The 18,826-nt window shown below is 36.3% G+C and overlaps 1 protein-coding gene across 2 annotated transcripts in view; it reads left to right on the top strand.

Moving 5' to 3' along the window:
• The window catches only part of NFXL1 (nuclear transcription factor, X-box binding like 1), a 39,132-nt gene extending 20,306 nt beyond the window's left edge, over window positions 1–18,826 (top strand). For both annotated transcript variants that reach the window (XM_084516847.1, XM_084516848.1), the window contains exons 18-22: window positions 731–800; window positions 8,268–8,372; window positions 10,456–10,542; window positions 13,570–13,623; window positions 18,065–18,826. In XM_084516847.1, coding sequence (XP_084372973.1) covers window positions 731–800; window positions 8,268–8,372; window positions 10,456–10,542; window positions 13,570–13,623; window positions 18,065–18,238 — 490 coding nt within the window. In that variant the 3' untranslated portion in view covers window positions 18,239–18,826. The remainder of the gene's footprint in view (window positions 1–730; window positions 801–8,267; window positions 8,373–10,455; window positions 10,543–13,569; window positions 13,624–18,064) is intronic.

Below are 18,826 nucleotides of genomic sequence, written 5' to 3'. Positions count from 1 at the left end.
TACCTCTATGGCAAGTTTAAACTTCTTTTAAAGGTTATCATTTGTAGTATAATGCATTGTTTTAAGATTTAAAATTTGCCAGTGTTTTTATTTGGTGTTACTGTACTAATATAGCTAAAATAACTGTATTTGTGTGGAGTCCCATGAGCAGAACTGATTTATAATGCTTATAATTAAGTAATATTTTGAGTTACACAAATGTATAGTAATCTACGTAATGTTTAATCTATATATGGGTCTTTTACAGTGTATAAAGAATTAGAATTAATGTAGCTAGTATAAAAGATCCTTACTGCTAAAACTTCGAAAAATATAGACTTGTAAAAAAAAAAAAGTCCTTCAAGCTCTGTTGTTATTGGAAAATATATTAATAATAATTTGTGCTTCTTTTTAATTATTTGTAAGTGTGTGGGTAGAGGGAAGATAGGCTTGACCTAAATATAAGGTGGACTTGTGGATTTAAGCATTATCCTCTGTATGCATATTGCTCTGAAAACACTCATCCTACTTGTAGCCTTTTTTTTGTGTGGGTGTTCCCTTTAAAGTACTGTAAATCCTCTTGATTTGTGTTCTTCTGATAGAGACACAGTGGATAGTCTCTAGTAGATAGTGACCACAGGATGTGGCCAAATTACCTTACTTTTCTTTACAATGAGATACACTTAAAATACATCACTAACTGTATTGACTCCTCTTTTTTTTTAAACTTTGGACATCTTTTCCTTTATAGAAAACTAACGTCTGCTGATTTAAAAGAAAAGGATTTTCTAACTTCCTGCAAAAATCAGTGTCCAAAAGAGGTAAGCCATATTAACAAAGAAGTATTTGATTTGATGGACATCTGGAAGTCTGTGAATTTTACTTTTGTAAGGTTTTTGATACAGTTTCATAGGCTAAGCAAATTGAAGAATCTTAGTCTGAAGTAATACATTAGATGGTAGATGCACAGGTGGTTTGTGAACTGTATCTGGAGGACAGTTACCAATGTCTTGCTGCCAAAGTTATACTGAATGTTTCGGGGTCTGTCTCCAGGGCAGTACTAGTGAGTACTTTCTGTTCATGGTTTGCAAGGTTAAGCATACAGATGAGGTTGAATGTGGAAGAGTATGTTCTTTAATGTGGTTGAAAACTGATATTGAAAATACATATCCCTAAAATAATGGGGTGTGGTTTGGTTAGGACAAATAGAAAAAATTGTGCTCTTCATTTTTCTTGTGCAGGGCTGTTAATCACTGTGCAACAATTTTGGGAAGGAAAAAAAAAAAAGGGTGGGAGGGGGTGGGACTTGACAAGTGAGATAAAGTTGTTAAAGCCTGACTGTGACAGTGAAATGTTTAGTAGTATGAAGTTTAAGACAAGCCAGTTAATCTCTTTACTGTATCTGGTTATATAAAGGGTTGCTGTAAAGAAGAGAAGAATAATATCCTTAATATATGACGTACAGGCTATGAATGACTGTAAGTGTCAGGAAGGTTCCTGTTAAATACTGCTTTTTGAGAAGTAAAGCTTGTAGAGCACAGGAAAAATTGGTTGGAGAAGCTGCAGAATTTTCATCGGTAGCAGCTTAGACATGTATCAGGATTAGTCCAGTTGTGGATGTTACTGCTGTAAGACATGAGGCATGGGCCAAATGACTTCTCCTGGGCCTTCCCAGCAAGGTTACTCTGTGCTGCTTGTGTGTTTTCAGAAATCCATGTATCACTTACTGCAGCTTTGTTCTTTAGTTGTCATTCGTTGTGGTGATGCTAACACTCTTTTCTTCACTCTGTTCCCCATTTTTTTTTAGAAAACTAAAAAGTGGAAAAACGAATAGTCAGGGATATTTTGGGAAGTGTTTCCATGCTAAGCTCTTCAGGATTTCTTAGAAATTTCTTAGAAATTCTGCTTCCCTGTAATAAAGAGAATGCTTGGACATTTGAATTATTGAAAATACTTAATCACATCATTATTTATTATTTTGTTATTCTGTTTTGGCCTTTTACTGTGGAGCTATGTCTTTGTCACCAGCAATGTTTAGCTGGCACTCATAAGTAGTCTGTTTCAGCCCCTCATTCTCCACTGATTCCACTCAACTCCTTTATGCTGGTTTGCCTACAACATCCTCTAGTTTCAGACTTACCATTTTACCTAATCTTCTTAATTCTGCCTCAACCAAATAAACATAGGTTCAAAACTCTTCTTTTGTTGCATTATTTTCTAGTGCTCAAGGCGTCAAATTTGAATCCTTGCCATACACTTCTGGTTTTTGAGTAAATGCAAAAATTGATGGTATTCCTGTTTGTTTCCCAACAGTCTCTGTTCCTCTGCTGTTCGGACAAGATTAACTCATCAATGAAACCCCAACAGAAAGTCTGTGCTCTGTGCCTACTGACATCTTCTGCTTTTTGCCCTTGTAGATGCCTATGTGATGTCTTCTCTCTTCTGTTCATCCTCCTCGTGTGTCTGTTTTGCACAAGTAAATGAATGTGCCTGTCACCATTTTCTCATCTGGATGTCTGAAAGTTCTCTTCCTGGCAGGGGAATGCTTTAGGATATTATTTCATTGTCCATTTACTTCTTAATTTAGTCCTTTCATTTCCTTCTCTTTCTCTCGTTTTATTTGCTGCAACACTTCCTCCTCTTTATTTTCAAGAGTACTTATAATCTCTTAACATGAACTGTGTGTTCCTGTACTTCAGCTTTTCTTCAAAGATTTTTTCTGTATCTCATCTTTGACTTTGATTAATGTAGCCGTTGTGATTTTTCTGGACATAATCCCAAAACACAATCTGTGGTTCAAAATCTGTCCAGTGGCAGTACTGAATTATAGCTTGCAGTTCAGAATTGCCCTGCTGCACAGATGATGCCTTTTTTAAACTGATTTCAGTGGGTTTTGGACGGGTAGCTCAGAACAACAGAATTGGATAAAGCCTTTGTTTAGCTTTTAAAATCCTCGTTCTAAAAGATGCCTTAAAAATAAGGATTTATGCAGCTTCTGCTGACTGCAAAATCTTTTAGTGTAATTGATGCAAAAATGCATACCCTTCTCTTCCTGTGTCTCTAGCTCTATTTCTTACTAGTTTTCTTGAAACAAAAAAGTATTAGTGCAGTCCTGCTTCAGTTAACTTGTATCTTTGTTTTATTGCTTTTTTTTTTAATCCTACTTTTCCTGATCCTGTTTTGATAACTTCAAAAGTACTGCATGTTCTTCTGAACTTTTGTCTAAAAAAAATTGTTCCCTTTTTTGTGGATATTGAACAGTGCTAGGAATACTGTATCTGTATTATGAGTATATTGTATCAGTAGGAACTTTGGGAAAGCTGGCTATAACAGAAATGATACTAATAGCCTCTTTTAATGGAATCAATGATACTAGAAATATAATTTGAAGGAGCAATCTTAACAGATACTCCTTTGCCACAGTCCCTCTTCTCCTACCCCAGCAAATACAGGTCAAGCTTGTTGAAGGGTCCTTATGACAAGAACTTACAAGCAACTTGGCCAAAAGATAAGGCAGATAAAATGCAGAATTTAGAACTTATAAAGTTCACAATCAAATATTTCTGCACAAAACCAAATTGAAAATGTTTTGTGTTGTCTTCACAGACTCAAATTCTAGTTACAGTTTTATGAGAATTTCCTTCTTCAGTGTCAGCTTCTGACACCTGGTTTACTGAGCTAGAAGAACTCAGTGAAACTGCTGTTTGTTAAAAATCAGCACGTACTGTAACTCCACCAAGTTTAGCAAAATGGTTTTTAGCAAAATTAGGTTCAATAAAATTCAGTATTCTACTGAAATCTTAGTTTTGAGATGTTTGTCTATTTGGTTAATGGAAACTGTTTTAGGCAGTATACTACCATATTTGAATTACAGGTAGCATGCTACTTTCAGGGATTATGAAAATGGGTTATTGTCTGATGCCTTGAAAAAATACAACAGGAACTTGAAAGTCTCGCCAGGTTTCATGCTTTTGTTTTGGCTGTGGTAGTATAAAGCTAGAAAGACTTCGAGTATTATACAGTACAGCTCGTATTTCCTTTCTGCTTTACGGAGAAGCAAAGTCTTTGATATTGCTACAGCTGTTAGATGGGAAGCTTTAATTAAAAAGTTCTATTCCTTGTTTTGTAGCAATAACTAAATATCCTGTTGAAGGAAATTTAACTTTTTTTTTAATCAGTGGTGATTAAATTCTTATGATCATGTTAGCAGATGTTTTGGGATAAATCTTAAATTCAAGTTTTAACAGTCTGCCAGCTTTCATTGTTTATAGATTGATAGTATTTGTGAATCTGTTTAACACATTTTTCTCTATGTAATTATTATTTTCTTGACAAAATAAGAGTACTTTGCACTCTGATACTGTCTTAATGTGAAACATGGGACCACGTTGTGACACATCTATTTTAATGTGTTAGTGCCATAGAGGCAAAATTTTAAGTTTTAAAAATATGAGTAACTTGTATTTCTATAAATGAAATAAATGTTATTTCTAGGTTGCTGATTAAATTCTGTAAACACAGCTTGAAAAAGCATGTGGCTTGCAAAAACTTCATTTTGCAAGATGCACAGCTTTGCTTCCATCATGAGGGGATTTTCCTCCGTGTCTGGTTTAAGCAGTGGAGGTTTTCATAGAGCTCTGGAAGAAGAGCTACTCTAAACTGAAGAGTTTACCCCATGGGTTGGAAGTGATAAACTCAACTCTTGTACTCTTGCTGCTCAAGAGCAATGTTTTCCTTGTATGTGCGTTAACAGGTTGTGTTTATTACCTGCTGGTGGAAATCAGTTAAATGTCCATAAATGTTGACTGTTCTTGTCATCATCGGGCATGTTGTGATTTAAATGCATTGCGAAAGTGGAAAATGCTCATAAGAGTTTTGTGTTCAGAGTTGTGGATTAAATGGCTTTCTTTGTAAGAGCTTGCCGTGACAAATACACAGCCTGATCATTTTAGCTTTTAGATCACTAGCTATTGACAAGAAGACACATTTACCATGAAATAGATCTGAAATAGATCTGAAATAGATCACTTTACATTTTAGCACCCAGAAACTTAGCATGTACACTCAAAAACAAGCAAAAAACCTTTTCCCTTCCTTCTCATTGCAGTATTTTTTCCAGCAGAAGCAGTAGAATTGCTTTTGTTTTCTGAGCTCATGGGGACAATGTTGTTTTCTCACTCTGTTAACATATGAAATCAAGAGGGGCAGTTAGTTTTGCAATGGAGGGAGTAAGAAGCAATTTACACTGCCAGCTTCATTCTTGCCCTGCTGGGTGTGAACGGAGTAGTTCCATGCACTAAATAGGTAAATACAGATGTTAGGGTTGGGTTAAACATACTTCTGTGCTGTGCTCTGGCAGTATGTAGCATAAGAATTTCTATTGCAGTAGCACCTGGAGCTTCACATGAGGGCTGCTGTCCAGAATTTGCAGCTTTGACATTTTTGACATGTCAGTTCTAAAAGTGTTTGGCTTTGACATTATTACTGCAAATGTGCCTAATTCATATGGAAGAGTTAGCTGGAAGTAGTAGTTCTAGCCACAGATCTTTCTTGCCAGTGTGGGACATCTTGCAGGTGAGACTAGGTTGCTGTTACTGTGTGATGCTTTTGGGTAGGGAGCCAGAAGGAGGCTGATTCTCTGACTGTGCTGCAGTAGCAAACTGATTTTGCAAGGTTTGTGGTCACTGTTACACAGACTCTGCTCCTGGCTGGAACTCTGGCCCCAGTAGCACAAAAGGCTTAAAGACAAGCTTCCCCCTCATCTTTTCAAAATAAGGCAAAATGCAAGATTGATTTGCTGATGATCATTTGTGCCAGAGAAAATTAAGTTCCTTCTTTGATAGGGTGACCAATTTTTTTCCCTTCAGAAAAAGGGAAGATTATTAGATCTGCCACATCATGTTCCAACAGAAGCATTGCCATATAGTGAATGTCTTGTTACCATAAAGAAGAGGTTTAAGGTGGACTAAAGGAAACAACTCCTTGTAGGCTTTTTTCTTATGAAAACCAACCTTCTTCTTCCCCCCCCCAAACTATAAACAACACCAAAAAAACCCTAAATGGGGATTTGGAGCAAGAGATGTTAGCAGTAAGGACATTTTCCCAAGGACCAGCTTGAGGACTGATCTTGCATTGTTTTCACTAATGACCTTGGCACCAAAAACGCGTTGGGATTTTCAGATGAAAATTTGTGGAGTGTTGTCAGTACATGACAGCTGAAGAAACACATGTGCAGAACACATGGGTGTGGAGCATGTTATTAGCTATAGAAAAAAAAAAAGACCATGCATGTCAAGGCTAATATGAAGTTCTTGAGAGACAGCAGAAATTCTTATTGTCACAGCACGATTAGCTGGAGAGAAATGGATATGAGAATTTGCTTAAGATGTTAAGGGGAAGATACTTTATTAAGAATAAGTTTCAATTAACGCATTGTATGAAGTCCTTCCTGCTGAGATGTCATTTGGAATATTACACGTACTTCTGGCTACTGTATTCAAGAAACATTGATTTAAGCTGGTTGAAATTCAATGAAGGGAGTAAAGATCCTTTTATGAAAGGGCAGTAGAGAATTGTTTCAATATGAGGATAAGAACTAACGGATTTAGGCTGGCTAAAAAAAAAAGTGCTTGCCTCTTAAAGTGAGGCCCTGTGTCGACTGTGTCCCCCCCCGCCACTGTTTTCATGGTAAGGTCACAGGGATCGTATGAGATGGCAGCCCATAGTAGGGGACTGGGCTTGATGTCTTAGAGGTTCCTTCTAGTCCTGTGTGAGATGGGATGAGACTAACTGAAAAAACAATTCCCAAACCGCCAAATATCTATCAGTGTAACAAGCTTGTGACTTGACATGAAAACACGTGCAACTTTTGCATAATTTTAAAATGGAAAATTTTATCTTCTGTTTTAGGTGCGATTTCGTGATTCTAGTTTTGGGGTTAGCTAAATCCCGCTGTACTTCTAAGGACCAAATTTACTAATGTAATTTTGTAATTGTGTGATGTAGTGTTCTCATTCTTGTGGATGATGTGATGTAGTATGTATACCTTTTCAGTTATTAATAAATGAAAAAAAAGTATTTTAAAGTTTCCAGAATCACAGAATCATCTAGGTTGGAAGAGACCTCCAAGATTACCTAGTCCAACCTCTGACCTAACACTAACAAGTCCTCCACTAAACCATATCACTAAGCTCTACATCTAAACATCTTTTAAAGACCCCCCAGGGATGGTGACTCAAGGGTATCTTAATCCCTTGATGGCAGTTAACAGTTGACATTTCACTTTTGATTAAAAAAAAAAAAAAAAACAACTCCAAAATATTTTTAACAATTTTCAATAGTTTTGTGATTTAGAAGTACCTTTACAAATAAATCAAACGGATATTTCATCTGAGTTGTCACCTTCAGTTATCAACAGTATTGGGTTATGTAATTGAAAATGGTAAATCAATGTTGTGAAGATTTTTTTGGGGTCTGTGTATGAGCAAGGTCAGTCAAGATCCTAAGAGGAAGTGAAAAAATTTGTTTAAACTCTTGTCATTTTTTAATCTAATATAATGCTGGGAACACTGTTACATTCCTAAAAGGTAGCATATTTAAATTATATATAATCTGTGATAATATTTGTGTGTTAATATTTGAATGATAATATTTTCATTATAAGTGATTTTCCATGGCAGTTTAAAAACTTATTTATCAAATGTCAAAAACAGGATAATTTACCAAATGCAGAAGTTTAGGATTTTGTGAAATTAATTTGGACATCAGAATGTTGATGACCTGTATTTGAGTTCTGCATAGTTCAGAACTAAGTTTTATCTGCAAGAATTTCTTGTAGTATTTTGACTTCTAATTCTTGCTTTTGTTGGTTCTGTCTGATCTAAAATTTGCTATAGTATGTTTAATTTCAATTTTCTCTATTTTTTTCTTGTTTCTTTTGTTTGTTTGTTTCTTCTTACCTTACCTACTTGTATTCCCCCAACATACAGGTAGTTAGGGTAGTTGTATAAATTACTGTGGAGAGGACTGTTCATACACCATTTGAAGGAATAATTGTCTCTTAATCAAGCTGTGCAAATAAAAGATATAATTCAACAGAAGCCGAAAAGCTGTGAGTAACAAGCCAATATGTAAAGGGAAAAAAAAGTCAACTTATTTCACAAGTGGAAAAAAATGATAAGCTGAATGAGTTTTCTGTTTAGCTGTGGTGTCTGAAATAAAACTAGTTCATAGATTCCTTGTAATTTTACAGTAACTTACTGTGTGTGGATTTTTTTTCCTGTTTGTAGTTGCCCTGCGGTCACCGGTGTAAAGAAATTTGCCATTCAGGTTGCTGTCCTCTGAACTGCAACCAGAAAGTTAAACTCCGATGTCCTTGTAAGAGACTGAAAAAGGTAAATTGTTATGCTACTGCTTTGAGAGTGATGCATTTCCTTTGTGTGTTTCTAGGTTTGTGTGGATAGATTCTCTGGTGCAGATTGGAATAGTATCAGTTACTGAGGTAGAGATGTAACAGTTCACATCAGCTGGAGATCTGGGTGGCACAATCAAAAGATTCTATGGAGAATATAAAATCCTGTTAGCTGCCAGACTTACAAAATATGTTAGCTGCCAGACGTATAATACTTCTGTCTTCAAGCACACTTGAATTTTTGTAGCTCCACTGGGAGAACAGTCAGATGATTTGGAGTGATTTAAGAAGAAAAAGCACATTTTCCTGATGGTATCAGGAAAGCTTATAATTATAAAAGTTGGAACAAGCACAGATGTTGTGAATCCCTAACCAATGTAAAATTGCTTAAGGTTCTTTGCAACACTAAAAGCAAATAGAGGCATTAGTGTTAGCTTATTATCCTTAGCTTTTAACAGAGATAAGGGACAAAGCAATGTAACAAGTTCATTATAGCTATATGGTGAACTCTTGGCAAATACTAATGACTTAAAAGTTAACTAAATGACTTAATTAAGCATGGTTAAATTATTTTTCTACATACAGTGTAGAATACCTGTGTATTTAGTCTTTTGTGTCTGCAGCCTTCCACATGACCTTGAAGATGAGGAGAAACAGAATTTAGTATCTAATAATTACAATTGGTATTTCTGTAGAGGAGAATTCAATCTTCTCCCCATGAGTGCTACTGTTAAAGTATATTGTTTATAGGACACTTATTCCAAGCTACCCTCTAAATATAACTTATCTTGATGGTAAACAGATGATTCAGGTTTACCAGATGAACCTCAGTGTTTCTGTTCTGCTGCCATCACCTGAACTTTCTTTCACAACACCTGTTGCTATTAAAACAGGCCTGTCACCAACACTCTCATAAGGTTATCTGTTCTTTGCTTTGAATGGGCTGGTTCTAGCCTTTTCCTGTACTTGTGCTTGGTCCCACTTTTCTGTCCTTCGAGCTTGCTGCAAGAATTAAGTACTTGATTTTGTAAGCTTTGGAGATCAGTATCAGCCTTTCTTAGCTGTTTTCTTATCAGAGGACTCATTGAACCAGCACAACCAATATCAGATGTATGAGTTCATGGTTTGAGTGTAAAACAGATTTTTTTTTTCCATCTTCTTCTGGTGTTGAAATTAATGTGGCATCATGACACTGTGCATATGGAAATATAAGGACATATTAACCACTTGAATTTGTAACTGTCAACTTTTAGCAGACCATTTTCTTAACCATCTCTTCACGTGCTTTTTTCTTTTACATGCTTGAATTGGTCTGAAGAATAGTTAGGTTTCCAAAAAATATTGTCAAACTGTATCTGTACCCTTAAAAAAAAAATTGTTTTAAAAAGTGTCTTATTCATAAGTTGAATTCTTATTTTTTTTTGTTTAACATCACATAAGTAAACTTCTGTGGATTTTTTGCATGCATTATGAACATTGAAAACTTGTTCTGCTTCTCGTCAAAATTATGAAAACCAGTATAGCTTCTTTTATGTTAGCATGCTTTCCTGCGAAGTCCTTCTTAGGCTAGTAATATGGATAACAACAGTTCTGTCTTCTTTCTTTCTCTTTTTTTTTTTTTTTTGTGCATGTGTGTCTTCAATATTAGGAAGGGGGAGATGGGGGAAGGGGAGGAAGTGAGGGAGATCTTCCCATGACCAGACCTTGCCCTGTAGTCTCAGCCAGTTAAGAGAATGCATATGAAGTTACTGAGACTCTGAATGGTAACTCTTTCTCTACCAGAGTTCACAAGGTTATATTACTTTGTCTTAAATAAACAAGCAGGGAAAAAAAAAAAAAGAGAAGAGAGGAAAAATTAAACTGAACTGTTTAAGGAAGACACAAAAGGACACTTCAGTACAAAGTTGCAGGTTCAAATAATACTTATTCATTAGCTTTATTCTCTGTGTAACAACAGTTTTAACAAATAAGAATGTTTTACAATTATTTTCATAACAAAATGAACATTATAATTCCAATTTTATGTAGGGAAATGGATTATAAACTACTGAATTTATACTTAACAGGAAGTACAGTGCAGCAAGATACAAGAAGGCCAAGTTTCACTGGAATGTGATGTATTATGCAAGGAAATGAAACGGAAGGCATCTGAGGTAATGTATCCATTGTAGCTATAATTTATCCTCATTGCTTTGAGAAAAATTGGAAAAAATGAACGCAGAATTATTTTTTCAAGACAATACAGGCAAGCAATACAATGTAATTCAATGTGTGGTTTAATAGCAGCTACCTTTTCAGACTATTAAATTTCGCTTAGTGGAGAAAATTGCACTGCTTGTAGACAGTGCTAATTAACTCAGTGAACTCCTGTGTTAAAATAATACTATTTTTTTTTAACATACTTTGTTAGAATTGGAGCTTTCCTGTTCTACTGAGATCAAGTGGAAGTCATCACTGCTGCTGTTCAGAGCTGTAGGATTAGGGCCAGCCACTTCACAGGACATTTAGCTTTTTCCATTTGAAAGTTGGTCAGATTGAGCACTCGTGAAGTATGTGATCTTGTCACATGCTATTATCCTGTACTAGAAGTATGGAAAGATTTCAGCAGTTGCAGTAACCTTTTCAGCCTATACTCTAGTTCTTCTGTTTTATGAGGTAAAGAAACTACTGCATAATCTTACCTGGAGAAACAGAATATCGACATTGCTTTTATTGGCCTTTTACAGAAACATAAAGAGTTGGTGCATAAATTGCTTGACTTCTATCAGCTAAGTATCAGATGTAATAAACATACAATCAAAAAACCTCAGTCTGTTGAGCAAGTCAGAAGTCAAACTGACTTTTCTACTTCTGCTCAGAATTTTGGGATTAACAAGCAAATTTTAACATACCATATAAACCAAATCTTAAGACTTTGCAAGCAGCTTGAATGCTAAAACTCTAGAAATCTGAACACTAACAAGCCATTCCAGTAAGAATGTGGAAGAAGTGAGTTTGTAAGAGGTGGTGTGCACTAAAGCTGGGTGAATTCATAAAAGCCTACAAGGAACCAGGACACAGGAACACATTTCAGTGTGGTGCAGTGCAGTGTCAGCTGCTGTCTTGCATTAGCAGATATTCCTATTTCTTGCTCATGCTATTGCATCCTACTAGGAGGAATGTTCCAGTGCAACAAGCAAGTGATTACAAGTTTCTACTATAAGCAGTGCCACATATGCATTGCGTGGTGTAACCTAGTTTTGTATACCTTCTTCACAGAAGAATATGGATTTATTTGTTGTGGGTTTTTGTATGAGATTTGATTAAAATTCTTACTAGGAACCTTTTAGCAGCCTGTGTGGATTTGCAAATGACATGCTAGAATGATCTCCTATGATACGCACTTTATTATGTCAATTACTATTTAATGTGTCAAGACTGTTAAAATTGCAGATGTTTACAAAAATAGTGTAGTTTGCACCATTACAAAGTGACGGTTAGCTTCCAAAAATGAAGTGTGTTAACTCTTAATAAATTAACTCTTAATGGAATGCACACACTGAGTGTATGCACTTCTGAGGAATTCAAAGTGTCTTTTATTTTTCCTGTGCTGGTTATAATGGATAATCTTCCTATGTATCCTATGTATCTTACACATATATGACCACACCATTGGGGGAAAAAAAAAAAGCTCTTCTGTTGCTTTATTCTACTTTGTGGGTCACTTTTTTTCTTTTGGAGCTGATATTCTGCCATTAGATGGCAGTGAAATACCAGGAGCATAGTTGTGCATTTTTTTTTCCCACACCAAACTCTCCTGTTTCAGATACACATGGCTGAAAAGATCTCATATGCTTTTGTAGAGAAGTTGTCATAGTCTGGTTTAATGGAATTCTTAATAACATTTGATATGTTTTTAAAATCTATAAAATTGTCTGAAAACCTGCGAATAGGACTGTTTCATTGACCCTATCCTCAGCATGCGCTCTTTGAGCTACAGTGTTCTAAAGCACGAGCTACTGTGCCTTCTGCTTAGCCTTCAAGAGTTCTTGAATTGCAAATTGATTGGAACAACTTCCATCTGCAAACCATATCGGGTCAATTGTCACTGTTAGTATGCAAATTGTGTGTGCGCGTATACATACAGAACAGTTATTAGGATCAAGGTGGTTTTTAATTTCAAGTTATTAATCAGATTTGTACGTGTAAAATTACAAGGTAGTGGTTCAGTGGCCACAGTGCTCCCTCTGTTACAAACTTGACTCCTGTTAAGGCACAGAATTAAATTTGCTTTTTTATTGCGAAAAATATTTGTCTTAATGCTATTTAGTATTTTCACAGTCTTCAGGTTTTTGTGGCCTGTTAATCACCTATTTTTCACCTGATGAATCTGTTGTGTGTCTTCTTTAGATGAAGTCACTCCATCCTGTTGCCCTTTACACGTGTTCAGACTACACATCCTTTTGTTATTGCAGGACCAAAACTGAATGCACGAGCTAAGAGTCAAGTTCATCATGTGTTCATATTTTAATGTGTTTTCTGTACCATTTTTTTCCTTGTAATTTCTGGCATTTAATTTGCTTTCTTGAACAGTTCCAAACACTCATATAGAATTGTCAGTTTTAAGTCCAAGGTTTCTTTTCATATGAATTTCTGATGGTGGAGCACATTTAATTAAATTCACAGTTTGCGTTGCACCAAGGGCATTAAAGTAGTTTGAGTATGCATTATCCAATATATGTCATTCAGTACAAATGTAGAGGCTTCCTTCTGCTCTGTTAGTCAGGAAGTATTTGAACTACTTGGAATGAAATTATATATAAGAATTATCTGTATGTGTACAGTGTACTGAATTGAGGATTAAGTTCCTGAAAACTTACAGTGACTTTCTTAAGGAATTTCTCCTGGCTGTTAGAGAATAAACTTTTTTTCTCCCCAGGTTTTACATTTGTCAGTTGAGCTTGTCGAGTTAGTTAGAAGTTCACTTTATAGCCTGCTAGCATCCATTATATGTGTTGTGGTATTCAAATGTGAGTTGGTATAGCTTCTTCTTGGAATATTTTATAATCTGAATAAGTTCAGAGCTCACTTGATTGATGTTTTGCTCCCTTTTGCTAAGAACTGTTCTAGAAAGTGTAATTATGAGAAAATAGGTTTAGCTGCTTTACAACAGTTGCTTATCACTTTGTATGTCTGAACAGATAAAAGAGGCAGAAGCCAAAGCTGCTATTGAAGAAGAGAAACGAAGACAACAGGTATCGGCCTTTCTTCTTCCCCCTTAACTAACCTTGTACTGTTAGTACATTTGTATCCATCGTGAGAGAATCAAGAAACCTAAATTGGTCTTTGTCCTTTAAGGTCTGGTGGGGATGCAGGGTGTATTTACTGTACCTGCTATCGCTGGTCAGTGTACATTGTCATCAGTGTAATCCAAGAAGCTTCTGTGCCAGCTACCTGGAGACTCTAATACTAATCTTATTTATGAAATTAACTGTAAACTCAGTGGTGGCAGTTAGGTCAGGTTTATCATCTAGAGGCTACAGCCTTAATGCAGTCCTTCCAACAGGCATATATGCCTGTGCCGGAGCATTTGACACAAAGTCATGTTCTGAGTGCAGTGTGTGGTGTCTGACTCCTTTTACTCGTTTTACTCGTTTATCAAAACAGTTTTATGTATTAGATTATACTTGGGTTTTCACCTGGATTTCACATTCCGTTCTTATCACAGAGCAGCGGCTCATCCTCTTCTTGAAGGGGGTGTGGAAGATTTACTCACAGGAGTGATCACTTTGTACCATTCTCCTAATCTCATTAGGACATTCCTGGGTAGAGAGGTTCTCCGTGGGTCACAATTTCAGTGATGCGTACTTTGATTAATTGCCTAGAGGAATTACTGAAGTGTTACGGCTCTTAACCAATGCTCTAGCAAGGCCTACTTTTGTTTTTCTACACGAGTTTCTCTGCCTCCCATGCTGGAAAAGCATGAAGTTATGTGCCTGCTGTCCAGGGGACCAGGCGTTGCTTTGTAATCATCTTGTAGTGTTTGCTATTACAGTCAAGCTTCAACTGTCTACAATGTTAATTATGTGTTCCTTCATACAACTCAAAGACAGTTCATCTAATTCTTTTGTTCTTTAAGTTGAATTTGGAAACGTTACTTCTTGAGCTTTGTTCTGGAACTATAGCATGCATGCAAAACATTTGAAGCATTTTATTTAAGCAAAGAGAATCCATAAATGATGGAGCTGCAAGCTGAATGCTGAAATGTATGAATGGGCTTTTACAGAGGACATTTGCTGGGTGAGAAATTCAAAGTTGCTGGTTCTTGTATTGTCCTGATTGCATTTTCATGCATTCCAGAAGTCATCTTTCCATTCGCTAATGATTTTGTGTCAAAACCACTTAATTTAAGGTCCCTGTAGTGTAGTAGACTTACTCCACCAGCAGTGTGTGCAACATCATTTCTGTCTTGATTGTTCAGCAGGGATTGTTTCCCTGCAGTTCCTCCACCATTGCTTTCTACTTGTACATTCACTAAATAGTTACAGTCCAGCAGTACCATATATGACAAACACTTCTGCATACGTGTTTCCTGATGGACTGTGACTTCAGGATTAGAAGACTTCACCTATAAGTAATCAAGCCTATTAACAGATTAATTGACAATGTCCAGTTGTAGAACACAATGGCAAAGATTATTCTAGGACAAAAGTAACTAATAAATAGGCTTCAGAACTGCACACAAGTAATATCAGCTACTGCTGCCTTTTATCTAACATTGATTCCTTTCCAGCTTGATCTCATAGTTCACCATCTGGTGATGCACGTTGGAGCACTCCGCTGTCATGGGATGCTGGGTCACATTATACTGAATAAATGCTCTTACTCCCTTCTGAAAAAAAGTGTGCACCTTGTATCATCTTCCTGATCTCATTAGCACCTTCTTGTACAGCCAGTTCATCTGTTAGTCACAGCTTCTTGAGACTTTTTTTGATTAATACTACAAACTCATTAGTGCTCTGCTAAGTCTGCAAACTTCCATTTTGGTATTTGCTATATTTGGAGGCAGTTTCTGCTTATATCACTTACAGATGGAATCACTTGTCCCTTACTGGAAGGGGAGGTGGCTTGGTTAGTCTTCTCGTCATGGCACTAGCAGCCAAACTTTCCTTCTGCTTCCAATTCAGAAGCACTGTGTGAAGTCAGTTTTCACAGTTGCTAGAGGTAGAAAAAAGCTCAGTGCTTTGATTATTTAACTACTCAGACCAAGCTCTCTGTCCTGCTCCAATGTAAAAGATTTGCTAAATTCTTGAGCTAATTTCTAATGGTAAAGTGTTTCAGTTCTGAAAGTCAGGATCTCAAGCTTGAGTTATAAGGTAATGAATTACATGAAAGTTTTTCTCCTCTTTTTCTTAAAGAAAAATATTATAACGTCTCTTTAAAAGTTACAAAAGTCAACCAACCCACCCATCCCTGTATGTAAAATAATAATTAAAAATAATGCAATTTGAGGATATATTCATTTTGTCTCAATAGTCCCTGTCATTTGCATTCATTTACCTACATTTTCCCATGAGGCTGCTGCACCTTTCAGTGCAGGGAGAATGTAAAGGTTGATGCATGAAGGAGCAAAATGCAGTACCTGAGCTGCACTAAACTGCATGGTATCTGGCAACAAATTAGTTTGAGTATACAGCTCAGATACGTTTAATTTTACTTTTAATGCATCTGTACACACACAAAAAAAGTTAATGCTATAATAAAAATGCTAGAGCTTGTTCAGTTTGGAAAAAAGGCAATCTGAAGGCTGGGCACAAGTATTACTTTATTGTTCAGAGATCACTGAGGTGACACTTTGGGAACGATGAAAATTATATAAAATCTGTAGGTAGCTTCAAGGATAGTGATTGCATCTTTCTCATTCTGTACCCATGAACCTTTGTTCATTCTCTGTTTTTTTTTTTTTTTTTTTTTATAGTGTATTTATTTTTAGCTGGGTTTTTATAAAGATCACTAGGAAAGCAATTCAATACCTGTTATATAATTGTTCAAGCCCTATATTTTAATTCCGATTACTGCAATTCATGAAGCACTTCATGATCAGAAATACATAATAAGTGCAGAAGCCCAAAATTTTATTTAGCATCTGTGCAAAATGAAATATTGCCAAAATATATATGAATCTTAAGAACTCTGCGCTTGCCTCCAGATTTTGGATTTTGAAAAATTGTTTCATTAAAATGCTTCACTTCTCTGAAGGAGGATTAACTACTTGAAAGTAACCTCATTTCAAATAACAGGCTGTGGAACTTTTTCTGAACTTTTCTCCCATCTCATCAGAGAAATGCCAGTTTCTGCCTTTATTAGGTACAAAGTAATAGACATTAAAATGGGTCCCTTCCTCCAGCTAATAGTGGTATCTGTCACAAGAAAGGAAGTAAGATGCACTTTGCGAAACTCTGACAAATATTTGCTGTCAGGAGAGGAAGACCAGACAATCTTGAGCTCCAAAGGAAAATTATATTTACTCGAGTACTTCTCCGCTCATTTCCCAAAACAGTCCTATTCTTGTTTCTTTAATGCACCTATCTTATTGTCTAGGTTCCATTCTTCCTGGCAGCATGGCTGTAGCAGTCATGTAGATTTATTTTGCTTCATAGACAGACTTTGCCTCTGTTTGCTGTCCACATTTCCTCTGCTTAAACTCAGTCTTGCACCTTTTGCCCAGCCAGTCCTGGCTTGCTGTGTTCTGCTTCTCTGATGTCTCTTTTCTCTTTTAGTGCATCTAGCATCTCTTCTCCATGTCTCCTTCAACTCTACTAAAAATTTGCAGAATTGTCAGATCTTTTCTGTTTCTAGTCTGTCTCAACTCTCCCAAAGAGTGTCTTTTGTGGTCTTCCTAGCAATCAGATGGCTCCAGAGGTCCTTGTTTCTCCCTGCTGGAGTCCAGTCCCAGTCTAAACTTTGTTCCACATTGTATAATTCCAGTTTTTCAACTTCATACGCTAAGAAGTTTTGCCTTTAGTTGACATCCTTTTAAGAGGAAGTATGTTCCTAGAGTTTGGAGAGAGGAGGAAGAGGGACCAGAGGATCCTGCTAGGTCCCTTCCAGGAATGACCCTGAAACTGCTGTTTTGGGTAGAAGCTTGGCATTGTCCTTTTTTCCAGTTGCTTTGCTTCTTTTCAGGGCATAATGGCCTGTGCCTTATTTTGAAGGGTGCTATGGGCCTATTATAATATTTTTGTCTTGGTTTAACAGAGTACATCCTTATTACAGGAGGGAGATTTTTTTAAGATTTCAGCCTATGCTTTTATATATGTTACTTTAATAGCTTAAATACTTACAAGTGCTTTTCTGCAATGGGAAAATAATGTATTTTTAGCCAATGCTATTATGGAAATAGCAATCTCATCTTGGCTTAATATATTCAGCTTGAGATAGAAATTTCATGTAAAACTTAATTTGGTTGCATTTTTGCAACACTTTACAGGAAACTAAACAATGGTGTAACACCTGGAAGCAAAGTGCTTTGTAACCATGGGATGTGGTGCTACTATCTCATCTGTAGGAGATGTGTAATTTCATTGGCTGCTAGTTATTTTTATAAATGGATTTGGGGAATGTTATTTAAAATCTGCATGTTTCCTTGTTTTTAATCCTGATGCAATGCCAACTACTTTTGGTTTTCTCATCTAGGCTGAACTGGAAGCTTTTGAAAACAGATTAAAAGGGCGAAGAAAGAATAAGCGGAGAAAGGATGAAGTAGAAATTGAACAGTCATCGTGGCAAAAATATAAAAACCTCATTATGCTGCCGGTGTTCGGAGTTGCAGTTGTGATGATTGCATGGCTCATGGTCTACAACGACTGAAACAACTCAATATTTAATATACCTCAGTCAGGTAGCTATTATTCCTAGAATGTTAGTCTGTGTGTAACAGAACCTAATATGCGTAGATTATGTATGTATACTATTTGCCAAGAAAAGTGCAGAGGAGGGAAGAAATGTCACCTTTTGTGTCATTACATTCGCAGCACAAAACTGAATTCAGACACTGAAAGTAATGAAATAGTAAATCTTAGTCTACACTGAAGTGCTGATGTAATTTGTCTGAGATCCATTAACATTTGTTCTATTAATATATTGAGTTACTTTTCCATGTCTCCATTTCACAATATTAAAAATAGCTTAGTATAAAATGCTTTCTTGAATATTTGTTTCCCATAAAATCAGTCCAGTGTTTTGTTAAAAATCAGCATTCTTAAGCTAGTCCTTCTGTTGTATCACACAATTTCTGTGCTTCATGCCAGTTTTAATGGTAACAACGAATGGGGAACTTCAGATCACTTATTTGAGCATTCTGTGGCCTCATGTCAAAACTTTGTTTTGCGAAGGGAAATGTGAACGGTCTTTCAAGTCAACTGTATTACAAACGATAAATCGGGCCCCCCTTGCAGA

This window comes from Aythya ferina, assembly GCF_964211825.1.
Source record: "Aythya ferina genome assembly, chromosome: 4".
In the NCBI taxonomy this organism is placed as follows: domain Eukaryota; kingdom Metazoa; phylum Chordata; class Aves; order Anseriformes; family Anatidae; genus Aythya; species Aythya ferina.
This window is presented reverse-complemented; position numbering and strand designations above follow the sequence as displayed.